The 25941-nt window shown below is 38.4% G+C and overlaps 1 protein-coding gene across 1 annotated transcript in view; it reads left to right on the forward strand.

Moving 5' to 3' along the window:
- The window catches only part of BLVRA (biliverdin reductase A), a 229804-nt gene that overhangs the window by 66342 nt on the left and 137521 nt on the right, over window positions 1-25941 (forward strand). Inside the window, exons 3-5 of the mRNA XM_036246321.1 lie at window positions 19495-19616; window positions 22023-22142; window positions 25175-25290. Coding sequence (XP_036102214.1) covers window positions 19495-19616; window positions 22023-22142; window positions 25175-25290 — 358 coding nt within the window. The remainder of the gene's footprint in view (window positions 1-19494; window positions 19617-22022; window positions 22143-25174; window positions 25291-25941) is intronic.

A 25941-nucleotide genomic window follows, 5' to 3' on the forward strand; every position in this document is an offset into this window, starting at 1 on the left:
TATATTTTAAAAGTCTTTTTTTTTTTTTTTTCTACTTCTAAAGCTTAATTGAAAATGAAATGTCATATCCCAGTCCTACCTGGAAAATGATCATAATTTGTCATGAAGTAAAGAAAAGCATAAAATAAATATAATTAACATGGTAATATTAAATCTCAGCCAAATAGCCTTTCTTACCCAAACGTCCTGATCATTAGCTTCATTTTTTGTTTAAAAAGGAAGATTATCAGGAGTTTGGGGGAGTTAAATATAACCTTGCATCAAACTGAGAGTTTCTCTTTGTAATAATTAAAAATGCTAAAGCAGAATTGAAAAGGGAATTATATTATGAAAGTGTGAATCTATATTACTTAATCTTGAAGTCCTGGTACTTATAAACATTTCCTATGGTATTCTGTCTCTCGTGCTTTGGGAACTAATAGTCTAATCCAGTAGGGACAAATAGATTATTAGTGCCTTCTAAAAGATCTGCAGAATTGAAGAGTTCACAATTTTGTTCATCACCATACATCCTGGTTCAATCCCAGTCCAACTTTACACTACTGCCCCAGTATAGTCATTAATCACATCCTCTTTTATATTCTAAAGTGTCCTGACAATTTACTATATAGTCACCACTGTGATTTTTCATTTGTCCATCATTTTCTGAGCACCCGATCTGAACCTGGCTCTGTGATAATGACTGGAAAGAATTCAGGAATGGAGGATCAGGGCAAGAAGGGGAATGGAACCACTTAATGACAATACAAAATGATAAGATTCACACATAGGGCTATGCCATATGCTGTTGGGATCACAGGGTAGAAGGTCAGGTGAATCAAAGAAACACCATAGGTTCCTCAGTGAAAAGGTCAAGATAAGCCCAGCCAGTGTGACTCAGTGGTTGAGCGTTGACCCATGCACCAAGAGGTCACCAGTTCGATTCCTGGTCAGGGCACATGCCCAGATGGGCCTGGTTCCCAGTGGGGGCCATGCAGGAGGTTGCCAATCACTGTTCTCTCTTATCGATGTTTCTCCCTCCCTCTCCCTTCCTTTCTCTCTCTCTCTCAAGTCAATAAAGAAAAAAATAAAAAATAAATAAAGGTCAAGATCAGCTGACCAGTGATGTAAGAACCAATGAAGTAGCTTCACAGCGGCAGGTAGGTCTTTTGGTCATGTGATTTTTATCCTTCATTTTGTTTATGTGATGTATCCCATTCATAGATTTGCAAATATTGTACCAGCTTTGCTTCCCTGGAATAGATCTCACTTGGTCATGGTGTGTAATCTTTTTAATATATTGATGGACCAAATTTGCTAATATTTTGTAGAGGATTTTAGTGTCTGTGTTTTTCAAGGGTTTGGCTTGTAATTTTCTTTCTTTGTAGTGTCTTTAGAATTAGGATAGTGCTGTCCTTCTAAAGAGCTTGGAAATTTTCCCTGCTCTTGAATTTTTTAGAATAGTTTGAGGAGGATAGGCATTAGTTCTTCTTCGAACATTTTCTAAACTCACCTGTTATGCCTTCTGGTCTGGGACTTTTGTTTGCTGGGAGATTTTTAATTACTGCTTCAATTTCACTGGTTGTTTTTTTTGCCTATTTAGGTTTTCTGATTCTTTCTAATTCTGTTTTGGAAGATTGTATATTTCTAGGAACTTGTCCATTTTACATTGGTTTTTCAGTTTGTTGGCATATATATGTTCATGGTATTTTTTTTTACAATCCTTTGTATTTCTTTGGTATCAGTTGTTACTTTCACTCTTTCATTTCTGACTTTATTTATTTGGGTCTTCTTTCTTTTGTTTCTTTAAAAAAATTTTTTTTTCTTTATTGCTTTTAGAGAGAGAGGAAGGGAGAGGGAGATAGAAACATCAATGAGAGAGAACATTGATTGGCTGCCTCCTGCATGACCTCACTGGGGACTGGAGCTACAACCTGGACATGTGCCCTGACCAGGAATCGAATCGGCCACACTCAACCACTGAGCACACCGGCCAGGCCTTTCTTTGTTCCTTGATGAGTCTGGCTAAAGGTTCATTGATCTTATCTTTGCAAAGAACCATCTCTTGGTTTCATTGATCTTATGTATTTTTTTAGTCTTTATGACATTTATTTCCACTCTGATCTTTGTTATTTCCTTCTTTCTATTTTCTCAGGGCTTTTCTTGTTGTTCCCTTTCTAAGTTTTTTAGTTGCAGGGTCATATAGTTTATTTGAACTTTCTCTTGTTTCCTGAGGTAGACATGTATTGATAGGAACATTTTCCTCTTTGGATTGTTTTTGATGTATATCATAGCTTTTGGGTTGTTGTGTATTTATTTTTACTTGTTTCAAGGAAGTTTTTGATTTCTTCTTTAATCTCATTGGTAGCCCGTTCATTATTAAATACATGTTACATATAGCCTTCATATGTTTGAATGTTTTTGAGTTTTTTTAATTGTAGTTGATTTCTATTTTTATGCCATTGTTATCTAAGAAGCTGCTTGATAAGATTTCAGTATTCTTGAAATTGTAATGACTCATTTTGTGTTGTACATGTGGTCTGTCTTTGAGAATGTTTCATGTGTACTTTAGAAGAATATATATTCTGCAGCTTTGGGAATATATGTTCTGTAAATATGAATTAAATGCATCTGATCTAGTTTGTTTAAGGTTGCTGTTTTCTTGTTGAGTTTTTGTCTGAAAGATTTTTCCAGTGATGTCAGTGAGGTGTTAAAATCTACTATGATTGTATTGCTCTCTGTCTCTCCCTTAAAGTCCCTTCAGGACTCATTAAATATGTTTTGCTGCTCCTTGCTCCTTTGTTGGCTTGTATTTGTTTACAAGGGTTATATTTTGCTGGATTGACCCCTTTAATACTGTGTAGTGACTTTTGTCTCTTGTTATGTCTTTTGCTTACTAGGGTTTGTCCATTTTTTGGATCGATCCCTTTATTATTATGTAGTGACCTTTGTTTCTTGCAATGACCTTCAATTTGAAGTCTATTTTGTGAGATGTAAGTACTCATATCCCGCTTTTATTTTGTTTCCATTTGTGTGAAAACATTTTTCTGTCTCTTAACTTTCTTTCTTTTTTTTAAATTCTCACCTGAGGACATGTTTGCATTTATCTTCAGATAGAGTGGGAGGGAGAGAGGGAGGAAGAGAAGGAGGAAGAGAGAGCGAGAAACATCCACGTGAGAGAGACACATTGAGTGGTTGCCACCCACAAGACCCCAACTGGGGCCAGGGACAAACTGCAACCAAGGTATGTGCTCTTAGCGGGAACCGAACCTGGGACTCTCTGGTCCATGGGCTGACGCTCTAACTGCTGAGCCACACTGGCCAGGGCTATCCCTTAACTTTCATACTGTGTGATTCTTTTGTTCTGAGGTGGGTCTCTTGTAGACATCATATCTATTTATCCATTCAGCTACTCTATTTCTTTTGATTTTAGTATTTATTCTATTTACATTTTTAGGTATGTATTTATTGCCATTTTTTTCCCTGATACCCATGTTCCTCTCTCTATTTCTTTTTTCTTCTTAAGGCATTCCCTTTACATTTTTTGCTGGTTTATTGGTAATAAACTCTTTCAGCCTGTTTATTTATTTTCTCTTTGGTCTGGGGCACTCTTTATTTTGACTTCAATTTAAATGATAGCTTTGTTGTATAGAGTAGTCTCAGTTTCATGTCCTTGTTTTATATTACTTTGAATACTTCATGCCAGTCTCTTCTGGCCTAAAGCATTTCTGTTGCTAAATCAGCTGATAGCCTTATGGAAACTCATAAAACAGTAATTAACTGTTTCTCTCTGTTGTCTTTAAGATTCTCTATTTGTATTAACTTTTGTCATTTAATTATGATGCATCTGCGTGTCTTTGGGTTGATCTTATTGGGATTCTGTGTTTTCTGAACTTGGGGGACATTCTCCTTTACCAGGAAAGCAAATTTTTCTGTTATTAGTTTTTTCAACAGGTTTTCTATCTCTTAATAACTTGCTTCTATTTCTGGGAACCCTCTGATGCAGATGTAGTTATGTTTCGTGCTGTCCCAAAGTTCCCTTAAACTATCCTCATTCTTTTTAATCCCCTTTTTCCTTGTGCTGTTCTGATTAGTTTTTTCTACCCTGTCTTCCAAATTGCTTATTTTTCATTGATTTTTTTTTTTTTTTTTTTTTAGAGAGAGAGGAAGGGAGAGACAGAAACATCTGCATGTCCCCTACTCAGAATCAAGCCCACAACCTGGGCATGTGCCTTGATTGGGAATCAGATCGGAACCTCTCAGTCCATGGAACAACACTCAATCTACTGAGCCCCACCGGTTGGGCCCAAATTGCTTATTTGTTCCCATGGTTCATCTAACCTCCATGTTATTCTTTCCAGTGTATTCTTAATATCCAGTGTTGTATTCTCCATTTCTGACTGTTTTTTACATTATGGTTTCTATGTCCTTTTTAATGCAGCTCTAGTTTCCAGTAAGTTCCTTGTAATTCTCAGTATGTTCCTTGAGCATCCTTATAACTGTTATTTTGAACTCTGTATCTAATAAATTTCTTGCTGCTATTTCATTTAGATTTTTGTATTTTTGGAAGTTCCTTCTGTCTTTCATTTTGAGCTTCTTTCTTTGTCTCCCATTTTAGATGTCTCTTTATGTCCCCCCCCCCTCTATTTATTAGATAAAACTGTTGTGATGCCCAGTCTTTGTTTTTTTGTCCCTATCTGTCCTGTGGGACCCAGTGGTACAGTCTCTATGATCTCCTGAATCGGATGCTCTAGGAATTTTCCTTATGTGGGTTATGTTAACCCTCCTGTTGTAATTAGGTTTTTATTGCGGTTGGCCCTTTCATGGGGCAGATACAACTTCAGGCTGGGTTACTGTGAGTCTCAACCTTTACCACTTGGTGCAAGCTGTTGTACAATTGCTGACAGAAGTGAACATAATAAAATAAAACAAAACAATACCAAAAAACCCAACAAGAACAAGAATCAAGTAAGAAAAAGAAAAAAGGACTAATAAAAGGTAAAGTAGAACACGAAAAGAATATAAAAAGAAAAGAAATAATGTGAATGAAAAGGTAGAAAAACATAATAATAGAAAAAGAAAAATGAAAAGAATGGAAAAAAGACTAAGAAACGAATATATACAGAGTAAGAAAAGGGAACAGAAAAATAAGAAACGTGAAAGAAAAAAGAAAGGGAAGTGAAAGAATTAAAAGCATGAAGGATAAAAAGCAGAATTCACCTCAGCAGGTGTTAGTGCCTGCTGTGATCTCCCTTTGTATATGCTCTTTATGAAGCTTGTTTGATCCTGCTTCTATGTTATGTTAAGCTGGACACTTGGTTCTGGCCTCTCGGGAGGGTCGCTGTTGTAAGACAGTGTTAGACACTGTCCATGCCTTCCTTTCAGCACCCTTTTTGAAGCTAAAGGTGATCCATAGTTTGTGGCTGCTTCTGCTGTGCTTGGCTTCACATGGGATGGACCAAGCTGTGCTCCAAACTGGCTTTTATCAGTACAGTTTTCACAGGTGGGTCAGAAATAATCCAATTCACCCTGTGATTGGCCTCTACCTGCTTCCACCTGCTGGCCAGCTGCCCAGCTAAGTCACTGGAAAGGCTCAATCTCTGAAAGAGCCTCTGGCCGATTCAGAAGGATGGGCCACTGGATCTCCTGTGAGGGGACCTGCTTTTTAGACTTCAGTGAAGTTGGTGGGTCTGTTCTTCTACCCCGGACACACAGGACTGAGATTGTCCCAGATCTTTTTCTTTAATTTCAGCAGGGAAGAACCCCTAGTAGTGAGGTGCATGAGACCTCAGGAGTCCAGAGTTTTTGTCTGCCAGAAGCCTGGAGTGTTTCTGTTGGATCTCCCATGAGGGGGAAATCACCAGTCAGGTTCCTGGAAAAGTGTTGGGAATGGCCCTTCCCAAAGGCAGTCACTGACACCCCATAAGACTGCCCAGATTTCTGCAGTTGACCTATGCCATTGTCTCAGTAAGGCTTAGGATATAGGATGCGGAGGGTGTTCAAGATGGTTTCAGAATCGGTAGATATTTCTTGCACCTCCTCCCAGAACCAAACTGGAAATAAAACTAAATTGGGGGAACATTTACCCTGAATTACCAGCTAAAGACTAGTTGAAGAGTATTTTAACAAGGAAGGGCAAGATTCACCTCACAATGGCTCCTGCACAATAGCTTGCATGACATTTTGGAGGTTCATCCTCACAGGCAGCCAGCCTGAGGGGAGATCCCACCAATGAAGGAGACAATATCAAGATCCAGTTACAACTGGAGAGCCCAAATAACCCACATATGGGACATTTCTAGAGCATCCAGATCAAGAAATCAAAGAGATTGCACCACTGGTTCTCATAAAACACTATGAAAGACCACCACACAGAGTGGGAGGCATAGCAGTTCTATCTAATACATAGAAACACACACACAAACACACACGCAAAACAGCAAAAGTGAGGAGACAAAAAACAACCCCCAAAAGAAAAGAAAGAAGGAAGCTCCAGAAAAGGACTTAAATGAAATTGAGGCAAGCAATTCATCAGATATTGAGTTAAAAGTAATGATTATAAGAATGCTCAAGGAACTTAGAATTACAAGGAATTTAGTGGGAACTACAACAGCATGAAAAAATACATAGAATCCATGAAGGAAAATCAGTTAGAAATGAAGAATATCATATCTGACATCAAGAACACACAGGAAGGAATCAAAAGTAGATTAAATGAAGTAGATTGACTGATTTGAATGAATCAAATCAGTCATTTGGAAGACAAGATAAACAAAAATACTTAATTTACACAACAAAAAGAAAAAAGAATTAAATAACAGGAGTATAGTTTAAGAGAACTTTGGGACAACAGAAAATGTAACAGCGTCTGCATTATAGAGGTACCAAAAAGAGAAGAAAGTGAGCAAGCATTAGAGAATCTGCTTAAAGAGCCTTGGCCAGTTTAGCTCAGCGGTTAGAGTGTTGGCCTGTGATCTAGAGGGACCTGGGTTCGGTTCTCGCTAAGGGTGTGTACCTCTGTTGCAGTTTGTCCTCAGCCCTGGTTGGTCGTGTGGGTGGCAGCCACTCGATATGTCCCTTTCATGTCGCTATTTCTCTCTCTCTCTCTCTCTCTCTCTCTCTCTCTCTCTCTACCTCTCTCTCCCTCCCACTCTATCTGAACAAAAAATGGAAAAAAGTCCTCGGGTGAGGGGAAAAAAAAAAAAAAGAAAAGAAATAATGACAGAAAAGTTCCCTAACCTGTAAAGGAAAAAGTCACACAAGTTCAGGAAGCATACAGAGTCCCAATCTAAATGAACTCAAAGAGACCAAGTCAAGACATGTCATAATTAAAATGACAAATGTTAAAGACATAGATCTTAAAGGCAGCAAGAGAGACAGAAGCTTATTGACAAGGGAGTTCCCATTAGACTGTCAGCTAATTTTGTAACAGAAACACTTCAGGCCAGAACGGATCGGCATGAAGTATTCAAAGTAATAAATAACAAGGACTTGAAACCAAGATTACACAATCCAGGAAGGCTATCACTTAAAAATGAAGTTGGGATAAAGAGCTACTCAGACAAAAAGAAAGCTAAAGGAGTACATTGTCACTATACTAGCATTGCAAGCCATGTTAAAGGGACTGCTTTAAGAGGAAGAGGATATTGAGAGAGGTTATCATAGATATAATGGGAAAAAAAATGGTAATAAGGACCTATCAATAATAACCTTAAAAGTGAGTGGACTAAATGCTCCAACCAAAATGGATAAGAAAATATGACTCATATATATATATACTGTCTATAAGAGACCCACCTCAGAACAGTGTGAAGGTGAAGGGATGGAAAACATACTTCATGTAAATGGAAACAAACAAAAATCTTGGGTAGCAATACTCATATCTGATGAAATAGACTTCAAAAGAAAGGCCATAACAAGAGACAGAAGGTCACTACATAGTACCAAAGGGATGAATCCTACAAGAGTATATAATCCTGGTAAACATATATGACCCCATTTGGAGCACTTAAATATATTAAAAATATATATATTGGGGGACTTTGATGGAGAGGTCAATAGCCTTACAGTCATAGTGGAGAAATTGACATCACTGGAGAGACAAAAATCAACAAGGAAACTGACCTTAAATGACACATTAGATCAGATAGGTTTAATTGACATTTTCTGAACACTTCATCCCAAAGCTGAATGCACATTCTTCTCAAGTAGGCATGGCACATTCTCAAAGTTAGACTACACGTTAAGACAAAAAATAACTCATTACAAATTCAGGAAGGTAGAAACCATATCAAGCATATTCTCAGATTACAATGGCATGAAACTAGAAATCAACTACAATAAAAAACTCAAAAACATTCAGACATTTGGAGACTGAATAACATGTTATTAAACAATGAATGGATTACCATTGACATCAAGGAGGAAGTGAAAAACTTCTTGGAAACAAATGAAAATGAACACATAACAACCCCAAATCTGTGGGACACAGTGAAAGCGATTCCAAGAGGGAAGATCATAGCGTTATAAGTCTGCCTCAGAAAAAAAAAAAAACACAAAACAATAAAAAGCTATAATTACAAATCTAACCCTACAACTAAAAAAAATTAGAAAGAGAGCAACAAGAAAAGCCCAGTGGAAGTAGAAGGAAGAAATATTAAACATCAAAGTGGAGCCCTGGCCAGTTTGGCTCAGCAGTTAGCACATTGGCCTGTGGTCCAGAGAGACCCAGGTTCAGTTCCCACTAAGGGCACATACCTTGGTTGCAGTTTGTCCCCAGCCCTGGTTCGGTTGTATGGGTAGCAGCCACTTGATATGTCCCTTTCACATCAATGTTTCTCTCTCTCTCTCCTCCTGTCTCTCCCTCCCACTCTATCTGAACAAAAAATGGAAAAGTGTCCTCAGGTGAGGAAAAAAAAATAAAGATCAAAGTGGAAATAAACGACATAAAGTCTAAAAAAATATGTACAAAAGATCAATGAAACCAAGATGTGCTTCTTTGCAAAGATAAACAAGATGGATCAACCTGTAGCCAGACTTTTGAAGAAAGAAGAATGAGGGCCCAAATAAATAAAATCAGAAATGAAATTGGTGAAGTAACAACTGGCATTACAGATATACAATGATTGTAGGAAAATACTATGAATATATGGCAACAAACTGGATAACCTGGGAGAACTGGATAAATTCCTGGAAATGTACAGTCTTCCAAAATGGAATCAGGAAGAATCAGAAAACTTGAATACACTGATAAAACTAATGAAATTGAAACAGTAATCAATAAACTCTCAACACACGAAAATCCTGGACCAGATTCACAGACAAGTTTTACCAAACATTCAAACACCTGTTCTCAAATTATTCCAAAAAAGAGGAGGGAAGACTTACAAGTTCTGTTAGTGAAGCAAGCATTATTTTAATTCTTAAACTAGTTAAGGGCACTACTAAGAAAGAAAATTACAGGCCAGTATTTCTGGTGAACATAAATGCTAAAATCCTCAACAAAATATTAGCAAATTTTATCCAACAATACATTAAAAAGATCATACAGCATGATGAAGTGGGATTTATTCTGAGAATTCAAGGCTGGTACAATATTTTCAAATCAACAGACATACATCACATAAATGAAATTTAAGATAAAAATTACACGATCATATCAAAAGACACAGAAAAAGTGTACAACAGAATTCAACACCCATTTATGATAAAACTCTCAGCAAAGTGGAAACAGAGGGTTCATACCTCAACACAATAAAGGCCATATATGACTAACCTATAGTCAACGTGATACTCAGTGTGCAAAACTAGAAGTGTTTCCCTTAAGATCAGGAATAAGACAGGGATGTCTGCTTCCACCACTATCATTCAATATAGGACTGAAAAGCTAGCCACAGAAATCAGAAAAGAAGAAGAAGAAAAGCCATCTAAATTGGAATGGAGGAAGTAAAACTTTCATTATTTGTAGATGAGGTGATATTGTCTATAGAAAACCCTAAAAACTCCACCATAAAACTGCTAGATTTAATAAGTGAATTCTACAAAGTTGACTTTGTACAAAATTGACATTCAGAATTTGATGACATTTTTATACACCAATAATGAATTATAAAAAAGAGAAATTAAGAAAACATTCCCATTTACCATTGTAACAAGTAAAATAAGATATCTGGGAATAAACTTGACCAAGGAGATAAAAGACATGTACTTGGGGAACTATAGGACATTGACAAAGAAAATAGAGGAAGATACAAACAAGTGGGAGCATATATCATGTTCATGGATTGGAAGAGTTAACATCATTAAAATGTTCATACTACCCAGTGCATTCTACATATTCAATTCCTATTGAAATACCAACAGAATATTTTATAGATCTAAAAAATGTTCCAAAAATTTATATGGAACCAAAAACAGCCCCAAATAGGCTCAGCAATCTTCAGAGAGAAGAACAAAGTTGGCAACAACGTGGATAAAGCTGCATGACATTATGCTGAGTGAAATAAAATTACAAAAGTACACATATTGCATGATTCTACCTACATGAGCACCAGAAAAGACTTGTGGCTAAACTACAGACCATCCAACTTGAGAAACCAGCTTAATAATAATTCATTGGAAATACTGCAAGTAGGGAATGTGCAGAAGGGACAGGAGAAGATGCAGAGTGGTTGAGCTAATTTGCACCACTGTTCAGGGTGGCTGGGAAGCTGGAGGGGAGTTATGGCAGTGGCAATGCAGTTCCTGTACCCTGAAAGTTTGAAGTCTAGGCCCCAAAAAGGGATTGCCAAACCAGAGCAACAGAGAAGGGAAGGGGTACCCACCTAGCATTGGACAGTGGGAATTAGAGGTGATTCGGCTTACTGGGGGAATTTAGACAGAACTCTCCCAGGCAAAAAGTGAGTTCTTGGTTATAAAACCAGCCTGGGAACTTGGTCCTGACTGATATCTGTAGAAGGGGCCACTTAGCAGAATTCTGGACTGTTGGAGAGGTCTGAGCAAATTACCCAGCAGTAAATCTTGAGGGTCTGATTATTCTCTGAAAGAACATTTGGCAGAGAGCAGGATGGGGGCCAGTCGGAGTGCCCTGGGAAAGAGGCGCAATCCTCCCCACCTCCAGTGTAGAGGAAGCACCCCGTCCCCCCAACTATAGAATGGCTCTGGGCTGGAGATCTGCGCCTGTGCAGCTGGGTCTGGTGGCAACCTGGGCAGAAGCCCAGCCCAGCGAGAGCCAGCCATACTGTAAGATAAGAGAGTCAAGCAGGCTGTTTTTCTTTTTGGTTCCCTCCTGCTTGGGGAGGCAGCAAGGGGGTGGCAGCTGAGGCATTGGAAGGAGAGAAAGTGCTCACCTGCCCTTCCTACAAGCTATGGGCACCATCCCCTGTGCACCACCCCTAATACGTTTAAACCATTCTGACCAGAGTGGATACGCTACAGAGCCCAATTCTGTGAGGAAAGGGAAAGCAGCCGAGAACTAGTACATTAAAGGGGCAAGCCCTGAAGCAGACCCAGCCTCTGGGCTAGGGAGGGCATGGGAGGACCCACCCATCACACTACTTGGGGACCTGCCCTGCAGGGCTTCTGTCAAGTTGCCCAAGGTCAGAAGAGGACAGTGATTCACATTGACCTGCAGCAGAAAACTGCCTCAGAGGCTCAGGACCCACACACCAAGGGGCCAGATCCAGCAACATCAGAGCAAAATCAAGTGAGCTCCACAAATAGCAGATCCAAAGGTGTTTGTTTGTTGTTTGCTTTGGATTTTCTTTCTCCTCTCTTTTTTGCCATCTCTCTTAAGGCTATCTTTTATTTTAGTCTAATTTTTTCTCTTCTCTCACTTTACCTTTTTAAAAAATTTCTATTTTTAATTAAATTTTTTTTCTTTTCATTTTTTCCCCAAATTTTATTATTTTTGTTATAGATGTTTCTCCCTTTTTCCCCCCTAGACATCCTCCTCCCCATCTCCCCCTCCCCCCAACATTATTGTCTATGTCCATTGGCTACACATATATGCATATAAATTCTTTTGTTTATCTCATCCATCTCTCCCCACCCCCCTCCTCTGAGGTTTGTTAGTCTGGGCCATACTCTTTTTTTTGTCTGTAGGTCTATTTTGTTCATCAGCTTATTTTGTTCATTATATTCTACAAATAAGTGAGATCACGTGGTATTTGTCTTTCTCTGATTAGCTTATTTTGCTTAACATAATGCTCTCCAGATCCTTCCATGTTGTCTCAAAGGATAAGAGATCTCTCTTTCTTTTTTTTTTTTATCCTCACCCGAGGACATTATTCCAGTTTTTGTTCAGACAGAGTGGGAGGGAGAGAGAGGAAGAGAGAGAGAGAGGAACATCGATGTGAAAGGGACACATCGAGTGGCTGCCACCTGCACGACCAACCAGGGCCGGGGACAAACTGCATCCAAGGTATGCACCCTTATCAGGAACCGAACCTGGGTCTTTCTGGACCACAGGCTGATGCTCTAACCACTGAGCCAAACCGGCCAGGGCAAGATCTCTCTTAAACTACATAGTGTTCCATTGTGTTTTTCCCCATTTCTTTTTATTCTATATTTATTTTATTTAGCATAATTATTCCCTAAAATTATCATTATTACTTTATTTATTATTTTCTTTTTTCTTTTTTTTTTTTTAATCTTTTATTCTTACCCTATTTCTGGTCTCTTCCATTTTTGCTTTCATATTCTCATTTCTTTTTCCTCCTCCTATAATGTTTTGGTCTCCTGCCTTCTAGTACTCTTGTGCATGTGTGTCTGTTTGTTTGTTTGTTTTTTATCCTCACCCGAGGATACTTTTTGCATTTATCTTAAGATAGAGTGGGAGGGAGAGAGGAAGGAAGAGAGAGAGAGAGAAACATTGATGTGAGAGAAACACATCAGTGGCTGCCATCCACACCACCCCAACCAGGGCTGGAGACAAACTGCAACCGAGGTACGTGCCCTTAGCAGGAACCGAACCTGGGGCTCTCCCGTCTGAGGGCTGATGCACTAACTGCTGAGCAAAACCGGCCAGGGCTTTTTTTTTTTTTTTTAATTCTTTGTGGTGAGGCTGTTGGTTTTATTATTGTTTTGTTTTTGTGTTGCTTTGGTTTGGTCATGTTCTTTTGTTCTGTCAGCACCTGTATAACAGCTCGTAAGACATGGTCAGGTTTGAGACTAATAACCAGCAAGAGAGCCCATATAACCAACATAGTGGTCATTCTTCAGGCATCCAGCTCAGAAGATCAAGGAGACTACACTACTAAATCCCTCAAGAAGGTCACCCTACCAATACTGGGAGGCATAGCACTCTTATCTAACACACAGAAACAGGCACAAAGAAACAGGAAAAATGGGGACAGAAATAAACATGCCTCATATTAAAGAACAGAAGGAATCTCCAGGAAAAGAACTAGATGAAATGGATGCAAGCAATTTATCAAATGCAGAGTTGAAAGTAAGATTATAAGGATGCTCACACGACTTAGTGAGAACTACAAGCAACTTAATGAGAACTACAAGGAACTTAGTGGAAACAACATCAGCATGAATACAGATAAAGAAGCCATAAGTAAGAACCAATCAGAAATGAAAAATGACAGCTGAAATAAAGAATACCCTGGAAGAAATCAACAGTAGAGAGAAGAAGCTGAGGACCTAATCAGTAAATTAGAAGACAAGGTAGAAAAAAATCACTCAATTAGAGCAGCAAAAAAAAAAAACACTACTGTATTCGGCAAAGCTATCATTCCAAATTGAAGGTGAAATGAAGAGCTTTCCAGACGAAAATGGCTAGAAGAGTTTATTACCACCAAACCACTACTGCAAGAAATGCTAAAGGGACTGTTGTATGAAAAAGAAACAGAAAGAGAGGAACATAAATATAAAGAATAAAAATGGCAATAGATAATTACCTATCAATAATAACCTTAAAAGCATGAGGACCGTGTAAGAGAACTATGGGACAACATGAAATGAAGCAACATCAGAATCATAGAGGTACCAGAGGGAGAAAAAAGTGAGCAAGGGATAGACAGCCTGTTTGAAGAAATATTGACAGAAAACTCCTCTAACCTGATGAAGAAAAAAGGCACACAATTTCAGGAAAAACAGAGTCCCTATCAATAAAGAACAAAAAGAGAACCACAGCAAGATGCATCATAATTAAAATTGCAAATGTTTAAGACAAAGAAAGAATTTTAAAGGCAGCAACAGAGAGACAGTTAGTCACCTACAAGGAAGCTCCCATAAGTCTGTCTGCTGATTTCTCAACAGAAACATTATAGGCCAGATAGGAATGGCATGAATTTTTCAAAATAATGAAAAGTAAGGATCTAAAACTAAGACTACTGTATTCGGCAAAACTATCATTCCAAATTGAAGGTGAAATGAAGAGCTTTCCAGACAAAAATGGCTAGAGGAGTTTATTACCACCAAACCACTACTGCAAGAAATGCTAAAGGGACTGTTGTATGAAAAAGAAACAGAAAGAGAGGAACATAAATATAAAGAATAAAAATGGCAATAGATAATTACCTATCAATAATAACCTTAAATGTAAATGGAGTAAAAGTTCCAATCAAAAGACATAGGATAGCTGAATGGATAAATGGATAGAAAAACATTATATATATATAGGTATGTATATATATATATATATATATATATATATACACACACAACACACACACACATACACACACACACACACACACACACACACACACACTGTCTGCAAGAGATCCACCTCAAAACAAGACTCATGCAAGATGAAAGTGAAGGTATGGAAAATAATTTTTATGTAAATGTAAATGAAAAAATAAAAAAGCTGAGGTACAATACTCATGTCTGACAAAATAATCTTTAATACTTTTTTTTTATCTTCACCCGAGGACATTTTTGCACTTATCTTTAGATAGAGCGGGAGGGGGAGAGGGAGGAAGAGAGAGAGAGACAAACATCGATGTGAGAGAGACACATTGACTGGCTGCCACCCACATGACCCCAACTGGGGCTAGGGACACACTGTAACTGAGGTACGTGCCCTTAGCAGTAACTGAACCCAGGACTCTCTGGTTCTTGGGCTGACGCTCCAATTGCTGAGCCAAACTGGCCAGGACTGACAAAATAATCTTTAAAACAAAGGCCATAACAAGAGACAATGAAGGTCACTTCATAATATTAAAGGGACCAATACAACAAGAGGATATAACCCTGATTAACACATATGCACCCAATATAAGAACATCTAAACAAGAATTAGAAAAGGGACCCAGATAAGTAAAGTTATGAATGAAAGAGATAAAGTAACTAACACCACAGTAATACAAAGGATTGTAAGAAAATACTGTGAACAACTACATGCCAAAAAATTGGACAACCTAGGTGAAATGAATAAATTCCTAGAAACACACTGTTTTCTAAAACTCAACCAGGAAAATTCAGAAAACCTTAATAGACCAATAACTACTAATGAAATGGAAGCAGTAATCAATAAATTCCCTGCAAACAAAAGCCATGTTACAGACAGCTTCACAGGGTAGTTTTACCAAACATTCAGAGAATAACTAATACCTATCCTTCTCAAACTATTAAAAAATATTCAAGAGGAAAGAAGACTTTCCTAAGTCAGATAAAGACACTACAAAGAAGAGAATTACAAGCCAACATCACTGATGAACATAGATGCCAAATTCATCAGGCAAATACTAGCAAATTGGATCTAGTAATATATTTAAAAAATTATACACCATGACCAGGTAGGATTTATTCTAGAGATGCAAGGCTGATACAATATTTTCAAATCAACAAACATTATACATCACATAAACTGAATTTAGGATAAAAATCACATGATCATATCAGTAGATACAGAACAATCCTTTAGTAGAATCCAGTACCCATTTATGATAAAAACTCTCAGCAAAGTGGGTACATAATAGAGGCCATATATGACTAACCTACAGCCAGCATTGTACTCAATGTGCAAAAACTAAAAGAATTTTCTGTAAGAATAGGAACAAGACAGGGATGTTCACTTTTACCTCTCGTATTCAACATAATACTGGAATTCCTAGCCACAGAAATCAGACAAGAATAAAAAATAAAAGCCCCCAAATTGGAATGGAGAAAATAAAACTGCCGTTATTCACTGAGGACATGATATTGTACATAGAAAACCCTAAAGAATCCACCAAAAAATTACTAGATTTAATAAATGAATTCAGTGGTGTAGTAGGGTACAAAATTAACATTTAGAAATCTATGGCATTTTTATACACCATTAATAATCTCAGAAAGAGAAACAAACAAAAATAAAATAAAACAAACCCATTTACCATTGGAACAAAAAAAATTAAGATACTTAGGAATAAACTTAGAGGAGTAAAAGATGTGCTAAGAAAACTATAGGATGTTGGAAAAGGAGATAGAAGAAGATAAAGACAAGTGGAAGAATATGCTGTGTTCATGAATTGGAACATAATTAAAATGTCCATAATACCCAAAACAATCTATAGGTTCAATGTAATCCCTATTAAATACCAATATTATATATTTCACAAATCTAGAACAAATATTCTAAAAATTTATATGGAACCAAAAAGACTCATATAGCTACAGCAATCTTGAGAAAGAAGAACAAAGGTGGAGGGATCACAATACCAAATATTTATACTACAAAACCATTGTAGTCAAAACAGACAGCTATGGGCACAAAAACAGGCATATAGATTAATGGAGCAGAATTGAGAACCCAGAACTGGACCTAAGCCATTATGCTCAATTAATATTTGACAAAGGAGGCAAAAGCATACAATGCAGTAAAGATGGTTTCTTTAATAAATGCTGTTGGGAAGCGTGGACAGGTACATGCAAAAAAATTAAACTAGATCACCAACTTACACCACACATAAGAATAAACTCAAAATGGATAAAAGACTTAAATTTAAGTAATGAAAGCATAAACATTCTAGAAGAAAACATAGGCAGCAAAATCTCATACATCTCACTTAGCAGAATTTTCTCTGACACATCACTTAGGGCAAGAGAAAGAAAGGAAAAAATTAATAAGTGGGACTCTATCAAGCTAAAAAGTTCTGCACAGCAAAAGAAACCAACATCAAAATGAAAAGGGAACCCAATGTAAGGGAGAACATATTTGCGTATTATACATCAGATAAGAGCTTAATTTCAAAAATATGTAATGTGCTCATACAATTCAACAAAGGAAGACAAAAATTCAAAGAGGACATACAGAACCATAAGAGAAAATATGACTTTCCTATATGACTTTCCTAAGTCAGATAAAGACACTACAAAGAAGAGAATTACAAGCCAACATCACTGATGAACATAGATGCCAAGTTCATCAGGCAAATATTAAAAAGACAAGAAAGCCCAGAGCCATATGAGAAAATGCTCAACATCACTATTCACCAGAGAGATGCAAATTAAAATGACAACAATGAACCACTTCACACCTCCCAGAATTGCCACCATCAATAATTCAACAAACAGCAAGTGCTGGCAAGGATGTGGAAAAAAAGAAACCCTAGTAACACTGCTGGTAGGAATGCAGATGGTTGCAGCCACTATGGAAAATAGTGTGGAGTTGTCTCATAAAGTTAAAAATGGAGCTGGCATTTGATCTAGTGATCCCACTTCTGGAAATATAGTTTTATAATCCCGAAACACCAACTAGAAAGACTATATGCACCTCTATCTTCATAGCAGTGTTATTTACAGTAGCTAAGATCTGGAAACAGCCCAAGTGCCCATTAATACATGAGTGGATAAAAAAGGTGTGGTACATTGACACAGCTCAGCCATAAAAAATAAGGAGATCTTACCCTCTGCAACAGAATGGATGGACCAAAATATATGCATAACCTATGGACATAGACAATAATGTGAGGAAGACCTGTGGTGGGGTGGTTGTAGGGTGGAGAGAGAAAATAGAGGGCATCTGTAATATTGTCAACAATTAAAAAAAGATACAGGTTGGGACATTCCAGATTCTAGAGGATAGGTTGGGTTGGATTCCATACAGTATGGTAATGCTTTTCCCCATGCTGATGCTGCTAGGAGGTAATTGCTCCTCACACACACAAAAAATGGCTGTTGTGGTATGGGAAGGTGGCCTAATACAGGGATCCTTACAGCTACTACCCCATGTCTCTCCTCAAAGCCACTCGTCCCAAACTCTCCTCAGACAATTTCAGTCTGCCCCACCCTCTCTCTGCTTGAGCTCAGGGTGATTGGCTATGAACAAAAAATTTGCACATTGTTTCTTTAAAAGGGTCACTTTGTCTCTAGTAGGCTGTACCTCTCCTTGGTGCGTAGAAACCCCACCACCTTCACAGTTGGATACTATGGTGGGCATCTGTACCCGACTCTGGCAATCCTAGCTGGGAGCCTGGTCTGGGGTCAAGGCTTCACGCTTCTCAGGGGTAACCTCCTGCAGTTGAGATAACCCTTTGTAAACTTGGCTTGTCTCCTGTGAAAACGGAGCCAATTTCTCCCCCCTTCGTAACAGTCTCAAATTGGTTTCTTCTGCCAGTCCTTGGTCTTTAGATAGTCTTTAGTTGGTAATTCAGGGTGATTTTTAAAAAAAATTTAGTTGAAATTTTTTGTTTTATTCTGGGAGGGTTTGCAAGCAAGATCCACCTATTCTGCCACCATCTTGAACCCTGCCCATCTTGATGCGTTGTATATATTCTTTATATATTTTGGAAATTAGCTCCTTATCAAATGTGTCATTGGCAAGTTCTCCCATACAGTGGGTTCCCTTTTCATTTTGTTGATTTATTTTGCTGTGAAGCTTTTTATTTAAACTTTTATTTATTTTTGTATTGTTGACACTATTACAGGTGTTCCCCATTTCCCCCACTTTGCTCACCTTTACCCAGCCCCTACCCTAAGTCCCATTTATTTTTTCCTTTGTTTCTCTTGCCCTTGAAGATATATTGGAAAAGGTACCTCAGTGAGAGATTTTACTATATTTTCTTCTAGGATTTTTATGGTTTCACAACTTATATTTAAGTTTTTTTAAATCTATTTTGAGTTTATTCTTCTGTATAGTGTAATTTTATGTTATAGTTTCATTTTTTTTTTTTTGGATGTACTTGTCCAAATTTTCCAACACCAATTATTGAAGAGACTGTCTTTACTTCATTGTATGCTCTTGGCTCCTTTGTCAAATATTAATTGTCCATAACAGTGTGCATGTGTTTCTGGGCTGTCTGTTCTGTTCCATAGATCCATGTGCTTGTTCTTATACCAGTACCAGGCTGTTTTAATAACGGTGGTCTTGTAGTATAGTTTGTTATCAGGTATTGTGATATCTCCAACTTTGTTTTTCTTTCTGAAGATTGCTGCAGCTCTTTGGGGTCTGATTTGGTTCTATATACATTTTTGGAATATTTGTTCTAGATCTGTGAAATATGTCATTGATATTTTAATAAGGATTGCATTGACCCTCTGGACTGTTTTTAAATTCTACCTTGGTTTCTTGTGTTTCAGCCTGAAAGGAAGTTTGGTGTGGTGGTGGTGGGCATTGGCAGAGCCGGCTCTTTGCGGATGAGGGACCTGCGGAATCAACATGCTTCCTCAGCACTCCTGAACCTGATTGGCTTTGTGTCCAGGTGGCTCACATTTGCTTTAGGCCTTTTAATTCATGGCAAGCCCTGTGAGATGGAGTAGGCCTTGGGATACAGAGATTCTCCGGACGCAGGAGATAGAGAATCAGCACCAAGGTTCTTCCAGAGAACTTTGTTTAGGGTCAACCCCACAAGATCTCAAGTTTGAATGAGCCTGGGAACTGAAAAGTATGCTGGGATGTGCAGTGAATCAACCTAGAAGGAACTACAAAAGCAAAGGCAGAGAAGATGAGCATAGGACCTTATAGTTACACAAGGGGCACAGGGAACACATGGTGGGCTAGCCTGAAAGAAAGCTTTAGGTATACAATAGTTAATCATTACATGAGTAGTTATAACAGCTATCCATGCAGTAGCCCTAACCTTTATAAGCCTTAGTAACTATTTGACATAAATACCATTACCATTACCAACCCCACTTTATAGCTAGAGAAGCTGAGCCATAGAAAGGCTGAGTAACTTGTCTGAGGTCACATAAGTGGAAAACCTAAGAAATGGATTTGAATGTAGGTCTATTTGATGTCAAGGCCCATCTTTTAAACACCGTATGTTCTTTTTCCTTTGATAATTTTGAGCTCCACTTTTAGGCTTCATTTCTCTCCTATAAACAACCCAAACCAAACTTACCATGTTCATTATTTATTGCCCTATGTTCAGCTCTTTGCTTCACTCCGCACTACTTTCTCACACACATATTATTCACCAAACTAATGCTGTGTAACATCATTTATCAATATTAATAGTGAAATAGATATAGGCATTGTGTTGGCTGAGGAAATGTGGTGGTGAGCAAGGAAGGCATGTCTCTACTTTCTAGTGCTATAGAGAAATCAAATAAATACATATATAAAGCATAAGAACTATTGTGGTGGTCCATGCAAATTCTTTTAATGTTTTAATTTATGGGACCTACTTTCTTCCAGTTTGCCTGCCTCAAAACTTGGCTATTCCTTTAAAGATTTAGAGTGGACTTTGTGTCACTAGGGAGATTCAGAAGTGCTGGGAATCTGCCATTGGTCAATCCTATACTCCCAGTAAGATTCTAAGGGAGGTACACACAAATGGGTGATCAAAATTACCATTACCCATGCTATAACTCCCATTGAACATCTGTTTGAAATGCTGATGGAGCATGATGAAGTGAAGCTTCTCCTTTTTTCTTAAGTCTCAGTCCTCTGCCAACTGGCTGCTTTGTCTGATATAATGGGAATTCCTAAAGTAGCCAGGTCATGTGGGAAGATTGCCAGCTCATACCCACTTCTTTACTGCACCCCTGCCATCACACTTTTCCCCTTCTCACATACCCTGTTTGTCATGATCTGCCTGTTAAGTCCTACCTTCTTCCCAGGAAACCATAAACTAGATGTTTCTTGCCTTTCTTAAATCTGTATTCCAGGACATTTCTCATGTTAGTCCTGTATTGTTGTGTGTATGTCTTCCTCTTTCCTCAAGACTTTGAGCTCATTGGAAGCTGAGGACTTTTAGTTTATTCTTTATGGTCTTTCCTATGGTGCCTAGCACACAGTATACAAACAATAACTATTGGTCAAATTGAGCAGTGTAGATTGGGTAGCCCCCATAGGAAGAAACCTGCCATAATATCTTTGGCAGTCAAACTTGCCCAAATGTCCTCTGCCTGCTGCAGCTTGAGTAGATCTATGAGTTGGCTGGGAGGCTTCTGCTGGCTGCCCCATCTCCTCTGTAACATCCATCATTGGAGGATTGCTCTATTGCTCTAGCCTTTGCACTAGAGTAGTGTGCAGAATGCCAGGGTTCTCAGATCTTCTAAATCAGGAGTTTCTTCTTACTCTGTAAGATTCAAAAGGCTTAAGGTTTCTATCTTGCCTCTGCTACTGGTTAGCTGTGGCAGCTACTGCCTCTCTGGACTTTGTCAGCTCAGCTGTAAAGGAGACTGTGATACCTGCCTTCCATTTGACCATCACAAGGCCATGATGGTTATGAAGGAGCTTGAAGTCACACAGCAGTTTGTACCTCAAAGGTGTTAGTATTTTGGATTTGAGTTAGGTTTGTTAGCCATAGTGTTTGGCCAGGTACTTGGAGCTGGCAGTCACAATAGAGATTATGCCTCTTGAGAAAAAAGATCAATTCTTTTTATTTTAGATATTAAATAATTCAAAGACTTCCACATCATACAGACTGTTAGCAGTAGTATTGGCACTCAATGCCAGGTGCCCTGACTTCAAACCTGAGGCTGTTTTTTCACTCCATCATGGAAAGTGCCCTGGAAGTGGTAGAAGGAAATTAATTTTTTTTATTTCCGAAAGCTGATCCAATTAGGACATTATTGGGAAGAGGGAAAAAGATGATGTTTATTTATTCTAAGCCAATATCTGTCTACTCTTAAGTTCCATTTCTGTTCTTCTCAAATAGACGCAAGCTCAAGTGCCTTAATGAAGTCCAGCAGATTTCTTTGGAAGATGCTCTTTCTAGCCAAGAGGTTGAGGTTGCTTATATCTGCAGTGAAAGCACCAGCCATGAGGACTATATCAGGTAGGTGTCAACGCAGGCAGTCCTTGCCTTGCTCTGTAGTGCAGGACTGTAGAAATACCTGGGCAAACAGAAGTCTCACAAATGAGTCTTTTTTCCCCCTTCTTTATTGATTTTAGAGGGAGAGGAAGGAAAAGGGAGAGAGTGACAGAAACATCGATGAGAGAGAACATCAGTTGGCGACCTTTTCTGCATGTTCCCCACTGGGGATTTAGCCCACAACCTGGGCATGTTCCCTCACCAGGAATTGAACCGGTGACCTCTTGGTGCATGGGTCGATGCTCAACCACTGAGTCACACTGGCCAGGCTCACAAATGATTCTCAATAAGTCAATGGGAAAAATCACATTGAATTCATGACCTTTAAAAATTATTGTCTGGGAAGGTGGGTAGAGGGGAAGCAACGGGGTGAATGGGGGACATCTGTAATAGTGTCAACAATAAAGAAAATGGTCAAAACTTTAAACTTCTGTTTGTGTCAGCGGTTAGAGCGTCAGCCTGCAGACCGAGGAGTCTCAGGTTCAATTCCGGCCAAGGGCATGTACCTTGGTTGCAGTTCGGTTCCTGGCCCTATTCCGGATCATGTGTGAGGCAAACTTATCAATGTGTCTCTCGCATTGATGTTTTTCTCTCTCTCCCATTCTCTCTGAAGGTAAATGAAGAATTATCCTTGGGTGAGGATTAAAAAATAAATAAATAAATACATACATAAAACTTCTATTGATTATAAATGTATAAGGAGATGAAAAGTATAGTAAAGTTAGTACTTCTTTAGTACACTGTAATTTAAAACATTAGAAATAGTAAGAATTAAAGTGTTTTTATTTCTTTATAAAACATTTATTGAGCCCTAGCCGGTTTGGCTCAGCGGTTAGAGCATCGGCCTGCGGTCCGGAGAGACCCGGGCTCGGTTCCCACTAAGGGCACGTACTTCGGTTGCAGTTTGTCCCCGGCCCTGGTTGGTCGTGCGGGTGGCAGCCACTCGATGTGTCCCTTTCACGTCGGTGTTTCTCTCTCTCTTCCTCTCTCTCCCTCCCACTCTATCTGTACAAAAAATGGAAAAATGTCCTCGGGTGAGGATAAAAAAAACAAAAAAAACAAAAAACATTTATTGAGAGGAGTTTGAATAGTGTTTGCCTTTTTCTCATCATATAACTTAGGATATAGAGCCAGCATCCTTTCCATGCCTTGGTGAATTGTCATAGTTTTTCTAAGATTGGATATGCTTCTAAATTTTTTTTTATTATTAATTAATTTTTGTTACAGATTCCCCCCCCCCCATTCCCTCCTCCTCCTCCCTCCCTGCCCTGTCCCCAGTTTGTTGTCCATGTTCACTGTTCATGCATACATGCATATAAGTTCTGTGATTTATCTCTTCCCCACCACCCCCCTATTTAGGGGATTGTCAGTCTATACCCCATTTCCGCAGCTGGGACTACCCCCTTCCTCAGAATGTTATGTTCATTATATTCCACAAATAAGTGAGATCATATGAAACTTGTCTTTCTCTGTTTGGCTTGTTTCACTTAGGATGATACTTTCAAGGTCCCTCCATGTGGTCTCAAAGGATAAGAGATCTTTCTTTCTTATAGCTGCATAGTACTCCATTGCATATATGTACCACAGCTTTTTGATCCATTCGTCTACTGATGGACACTTGGGCTGTTTCCAGATCTTAGCTATTGTAAATAGTGCTGCTACAAACATGGGGGTACATATATCTTTATTGTTGAATGTATTACAGATGTCCCTCCTTTCCCCCCCTTGACCCCCTCCTCCTTACTCCCACTCACCTCCTGCCTTCCCCACACTATTGTCTCTGTCCATTGGTTATGCATACATGCATATAAGTTCTTTGAGTTCTTTCTTTCCATCCCAACTTCCCCTTTCCCTTTGAGGTTCCTCACTTTAACAACCAATTTGTACTTCTTAATTCCTTCATCTTTTTCACCCCAACCCCCTCCCATTTAGCAACCAATAAAAAGTTCTCTGTATCTATCAGTCTGTTTCTGTTCTGCTTGCTCATTTTGTTTCTAGATTCAATTGTTGATAGATATGTATTTATTGCCATTTTATTGTTCATATTTCTTCTTCTTCTTTCTTCTTTCTTTCTTCTTCTTTCTTCTTTCTTCTTTCTTCTTTCTTCTTTCTTCTTTCTTCTTTCTTCTTTATTCTTTCTTCTTTCTTCTTTCTTCTTCTTCTTCAGACCTGTCAACATTTCATATAATACTGGTTTGTTGGTGATGAACTCCTTTAGCTTTTCCTTGTCTGGGAAACTCTTTATACAATCATCAATTCTTTTTTTTTCCAATTTTTATTAATTTATTTTTGCTACAGATGTTTCTTTTTTTTCCCTCCTAGACACCCTCCTGCCATCCCGCCCCCCAACCACCCCCAGCATTGTTGTCTATGTGCATTAGTTATGCATACATGCATATAAATCCTTTGGTTCATCTCATCCATTCACCCTGCCCCCCTCTTCTGAGGTTTGTTAGTTTGAACCATACTCCTTTCTATGTCTCTGGCTGTATTTTTTTCATCAGCCCACCTTGTTCATTATATTTCACAAATAAGTGAGATCATGTGGTATTTGTCATTCTCTGATTGGCTTATTTTGCATAATATAATACTCTCGAGGTCCCTCCATGTCGTCTAAAAGGATAAGAGATCTTTCTTACAGCTGCATAGTATTCCATTGTATATATGTACTACTGGCTTGTTTTGCTTAGCTTAATAATCTCAAGGTCCCTCCATGTAATCTCAAAGGATAAGAGATCTTTCTTTGTTACAGCCACATAGCATTCCTTTGTATATATGTTCCACAGCTGTTTTATCCACTCATCTATTGATGGACACTTCGGCTGTTTCCAGATCTTAGCAATTGTAAATAGTGCTGCTATGTACATAGGGGTACATATATTCTTTCTTATGCGTGTTTCAGGCTTCTTTCGATATAATCCTAGAAGTGGGATCACTAGGTCAAATGGCATATCAATTTTTATTTTTTTGAGGAAATACCGTACTGTTATCCATAGTGGCTGCACCAGTCTGCATTCCTACCAGCAGTGTACTAGAGTTCCCATTTCTTCACATCTTCGCCAGCACCAGCACTTCTTGTTTGATTATTTGTTGATGGCAGCCATTCTGGCAGGTATGAAGTGATAACTCATAATAGTTTTAATTTGTATCTCTCTGATGATTAGTGATGTTGAGCATTTCTTCATATGACTCTTAGCCATTTGTATGTCCTGTTTGGAGAGGCGTCTATTTAGGTCCTTTGCCTCCTTTTTTTTTTTTTTTTTTGCTATTGTCCCTAGTGGGAACCAAAACTGGAACTCTCTGGTCTGCAGGTCCACACTCCAACTGCTGAGCCAAACTGGCCAGGGCGGTCCTTTGCCCATGTTTTAATTGAGATCTTTGTCTTCCTTTTGTTGAGTTGTATGAGCACTCTATACATTTTGGAAATTAACCCCTTATATGATGTATCGTTGGCAATTATGCTCTCCCATAGAGAGGGTTCCCTTTCCATTCATTTCTTTTGCTGTGCAGAACCTTTTTAGTTTGATGTAGTCCCATGTGTTCATTTCCTTCTTTGTTTCTATTACCTTAAGTGATGTATCAGTGAAAATTCTGCTGTGTATGATGTCTGAAATTCTGTTGCCTACATTTTCTTCTAGGATTTTTATAGATTCATGAGTCACATTTAGATCTTTTATCCATTTTGAGTTTATTCTTCTCTGTATGGTGTAAGTCGATGGTCTAGTTTCATTTTTTTGCATGTAGCTGTCCAATTTTCCCAACA

This window comes from Molossus molossus, unplaced genomic scaffold, assembly GCF_014108415.1.
Source record: "Molossus molossus isolate mMolMol1 unplaced genomic scaffold, mMolMol1.p scaffold_m16_p_7, whole genome shotgun sequence".
Lineage (NCBI taxonomy): Eukaryota > Metazoa > Chordata > Mammalia > Chiroptera > Molossidae > Molossus > Molossus molossus.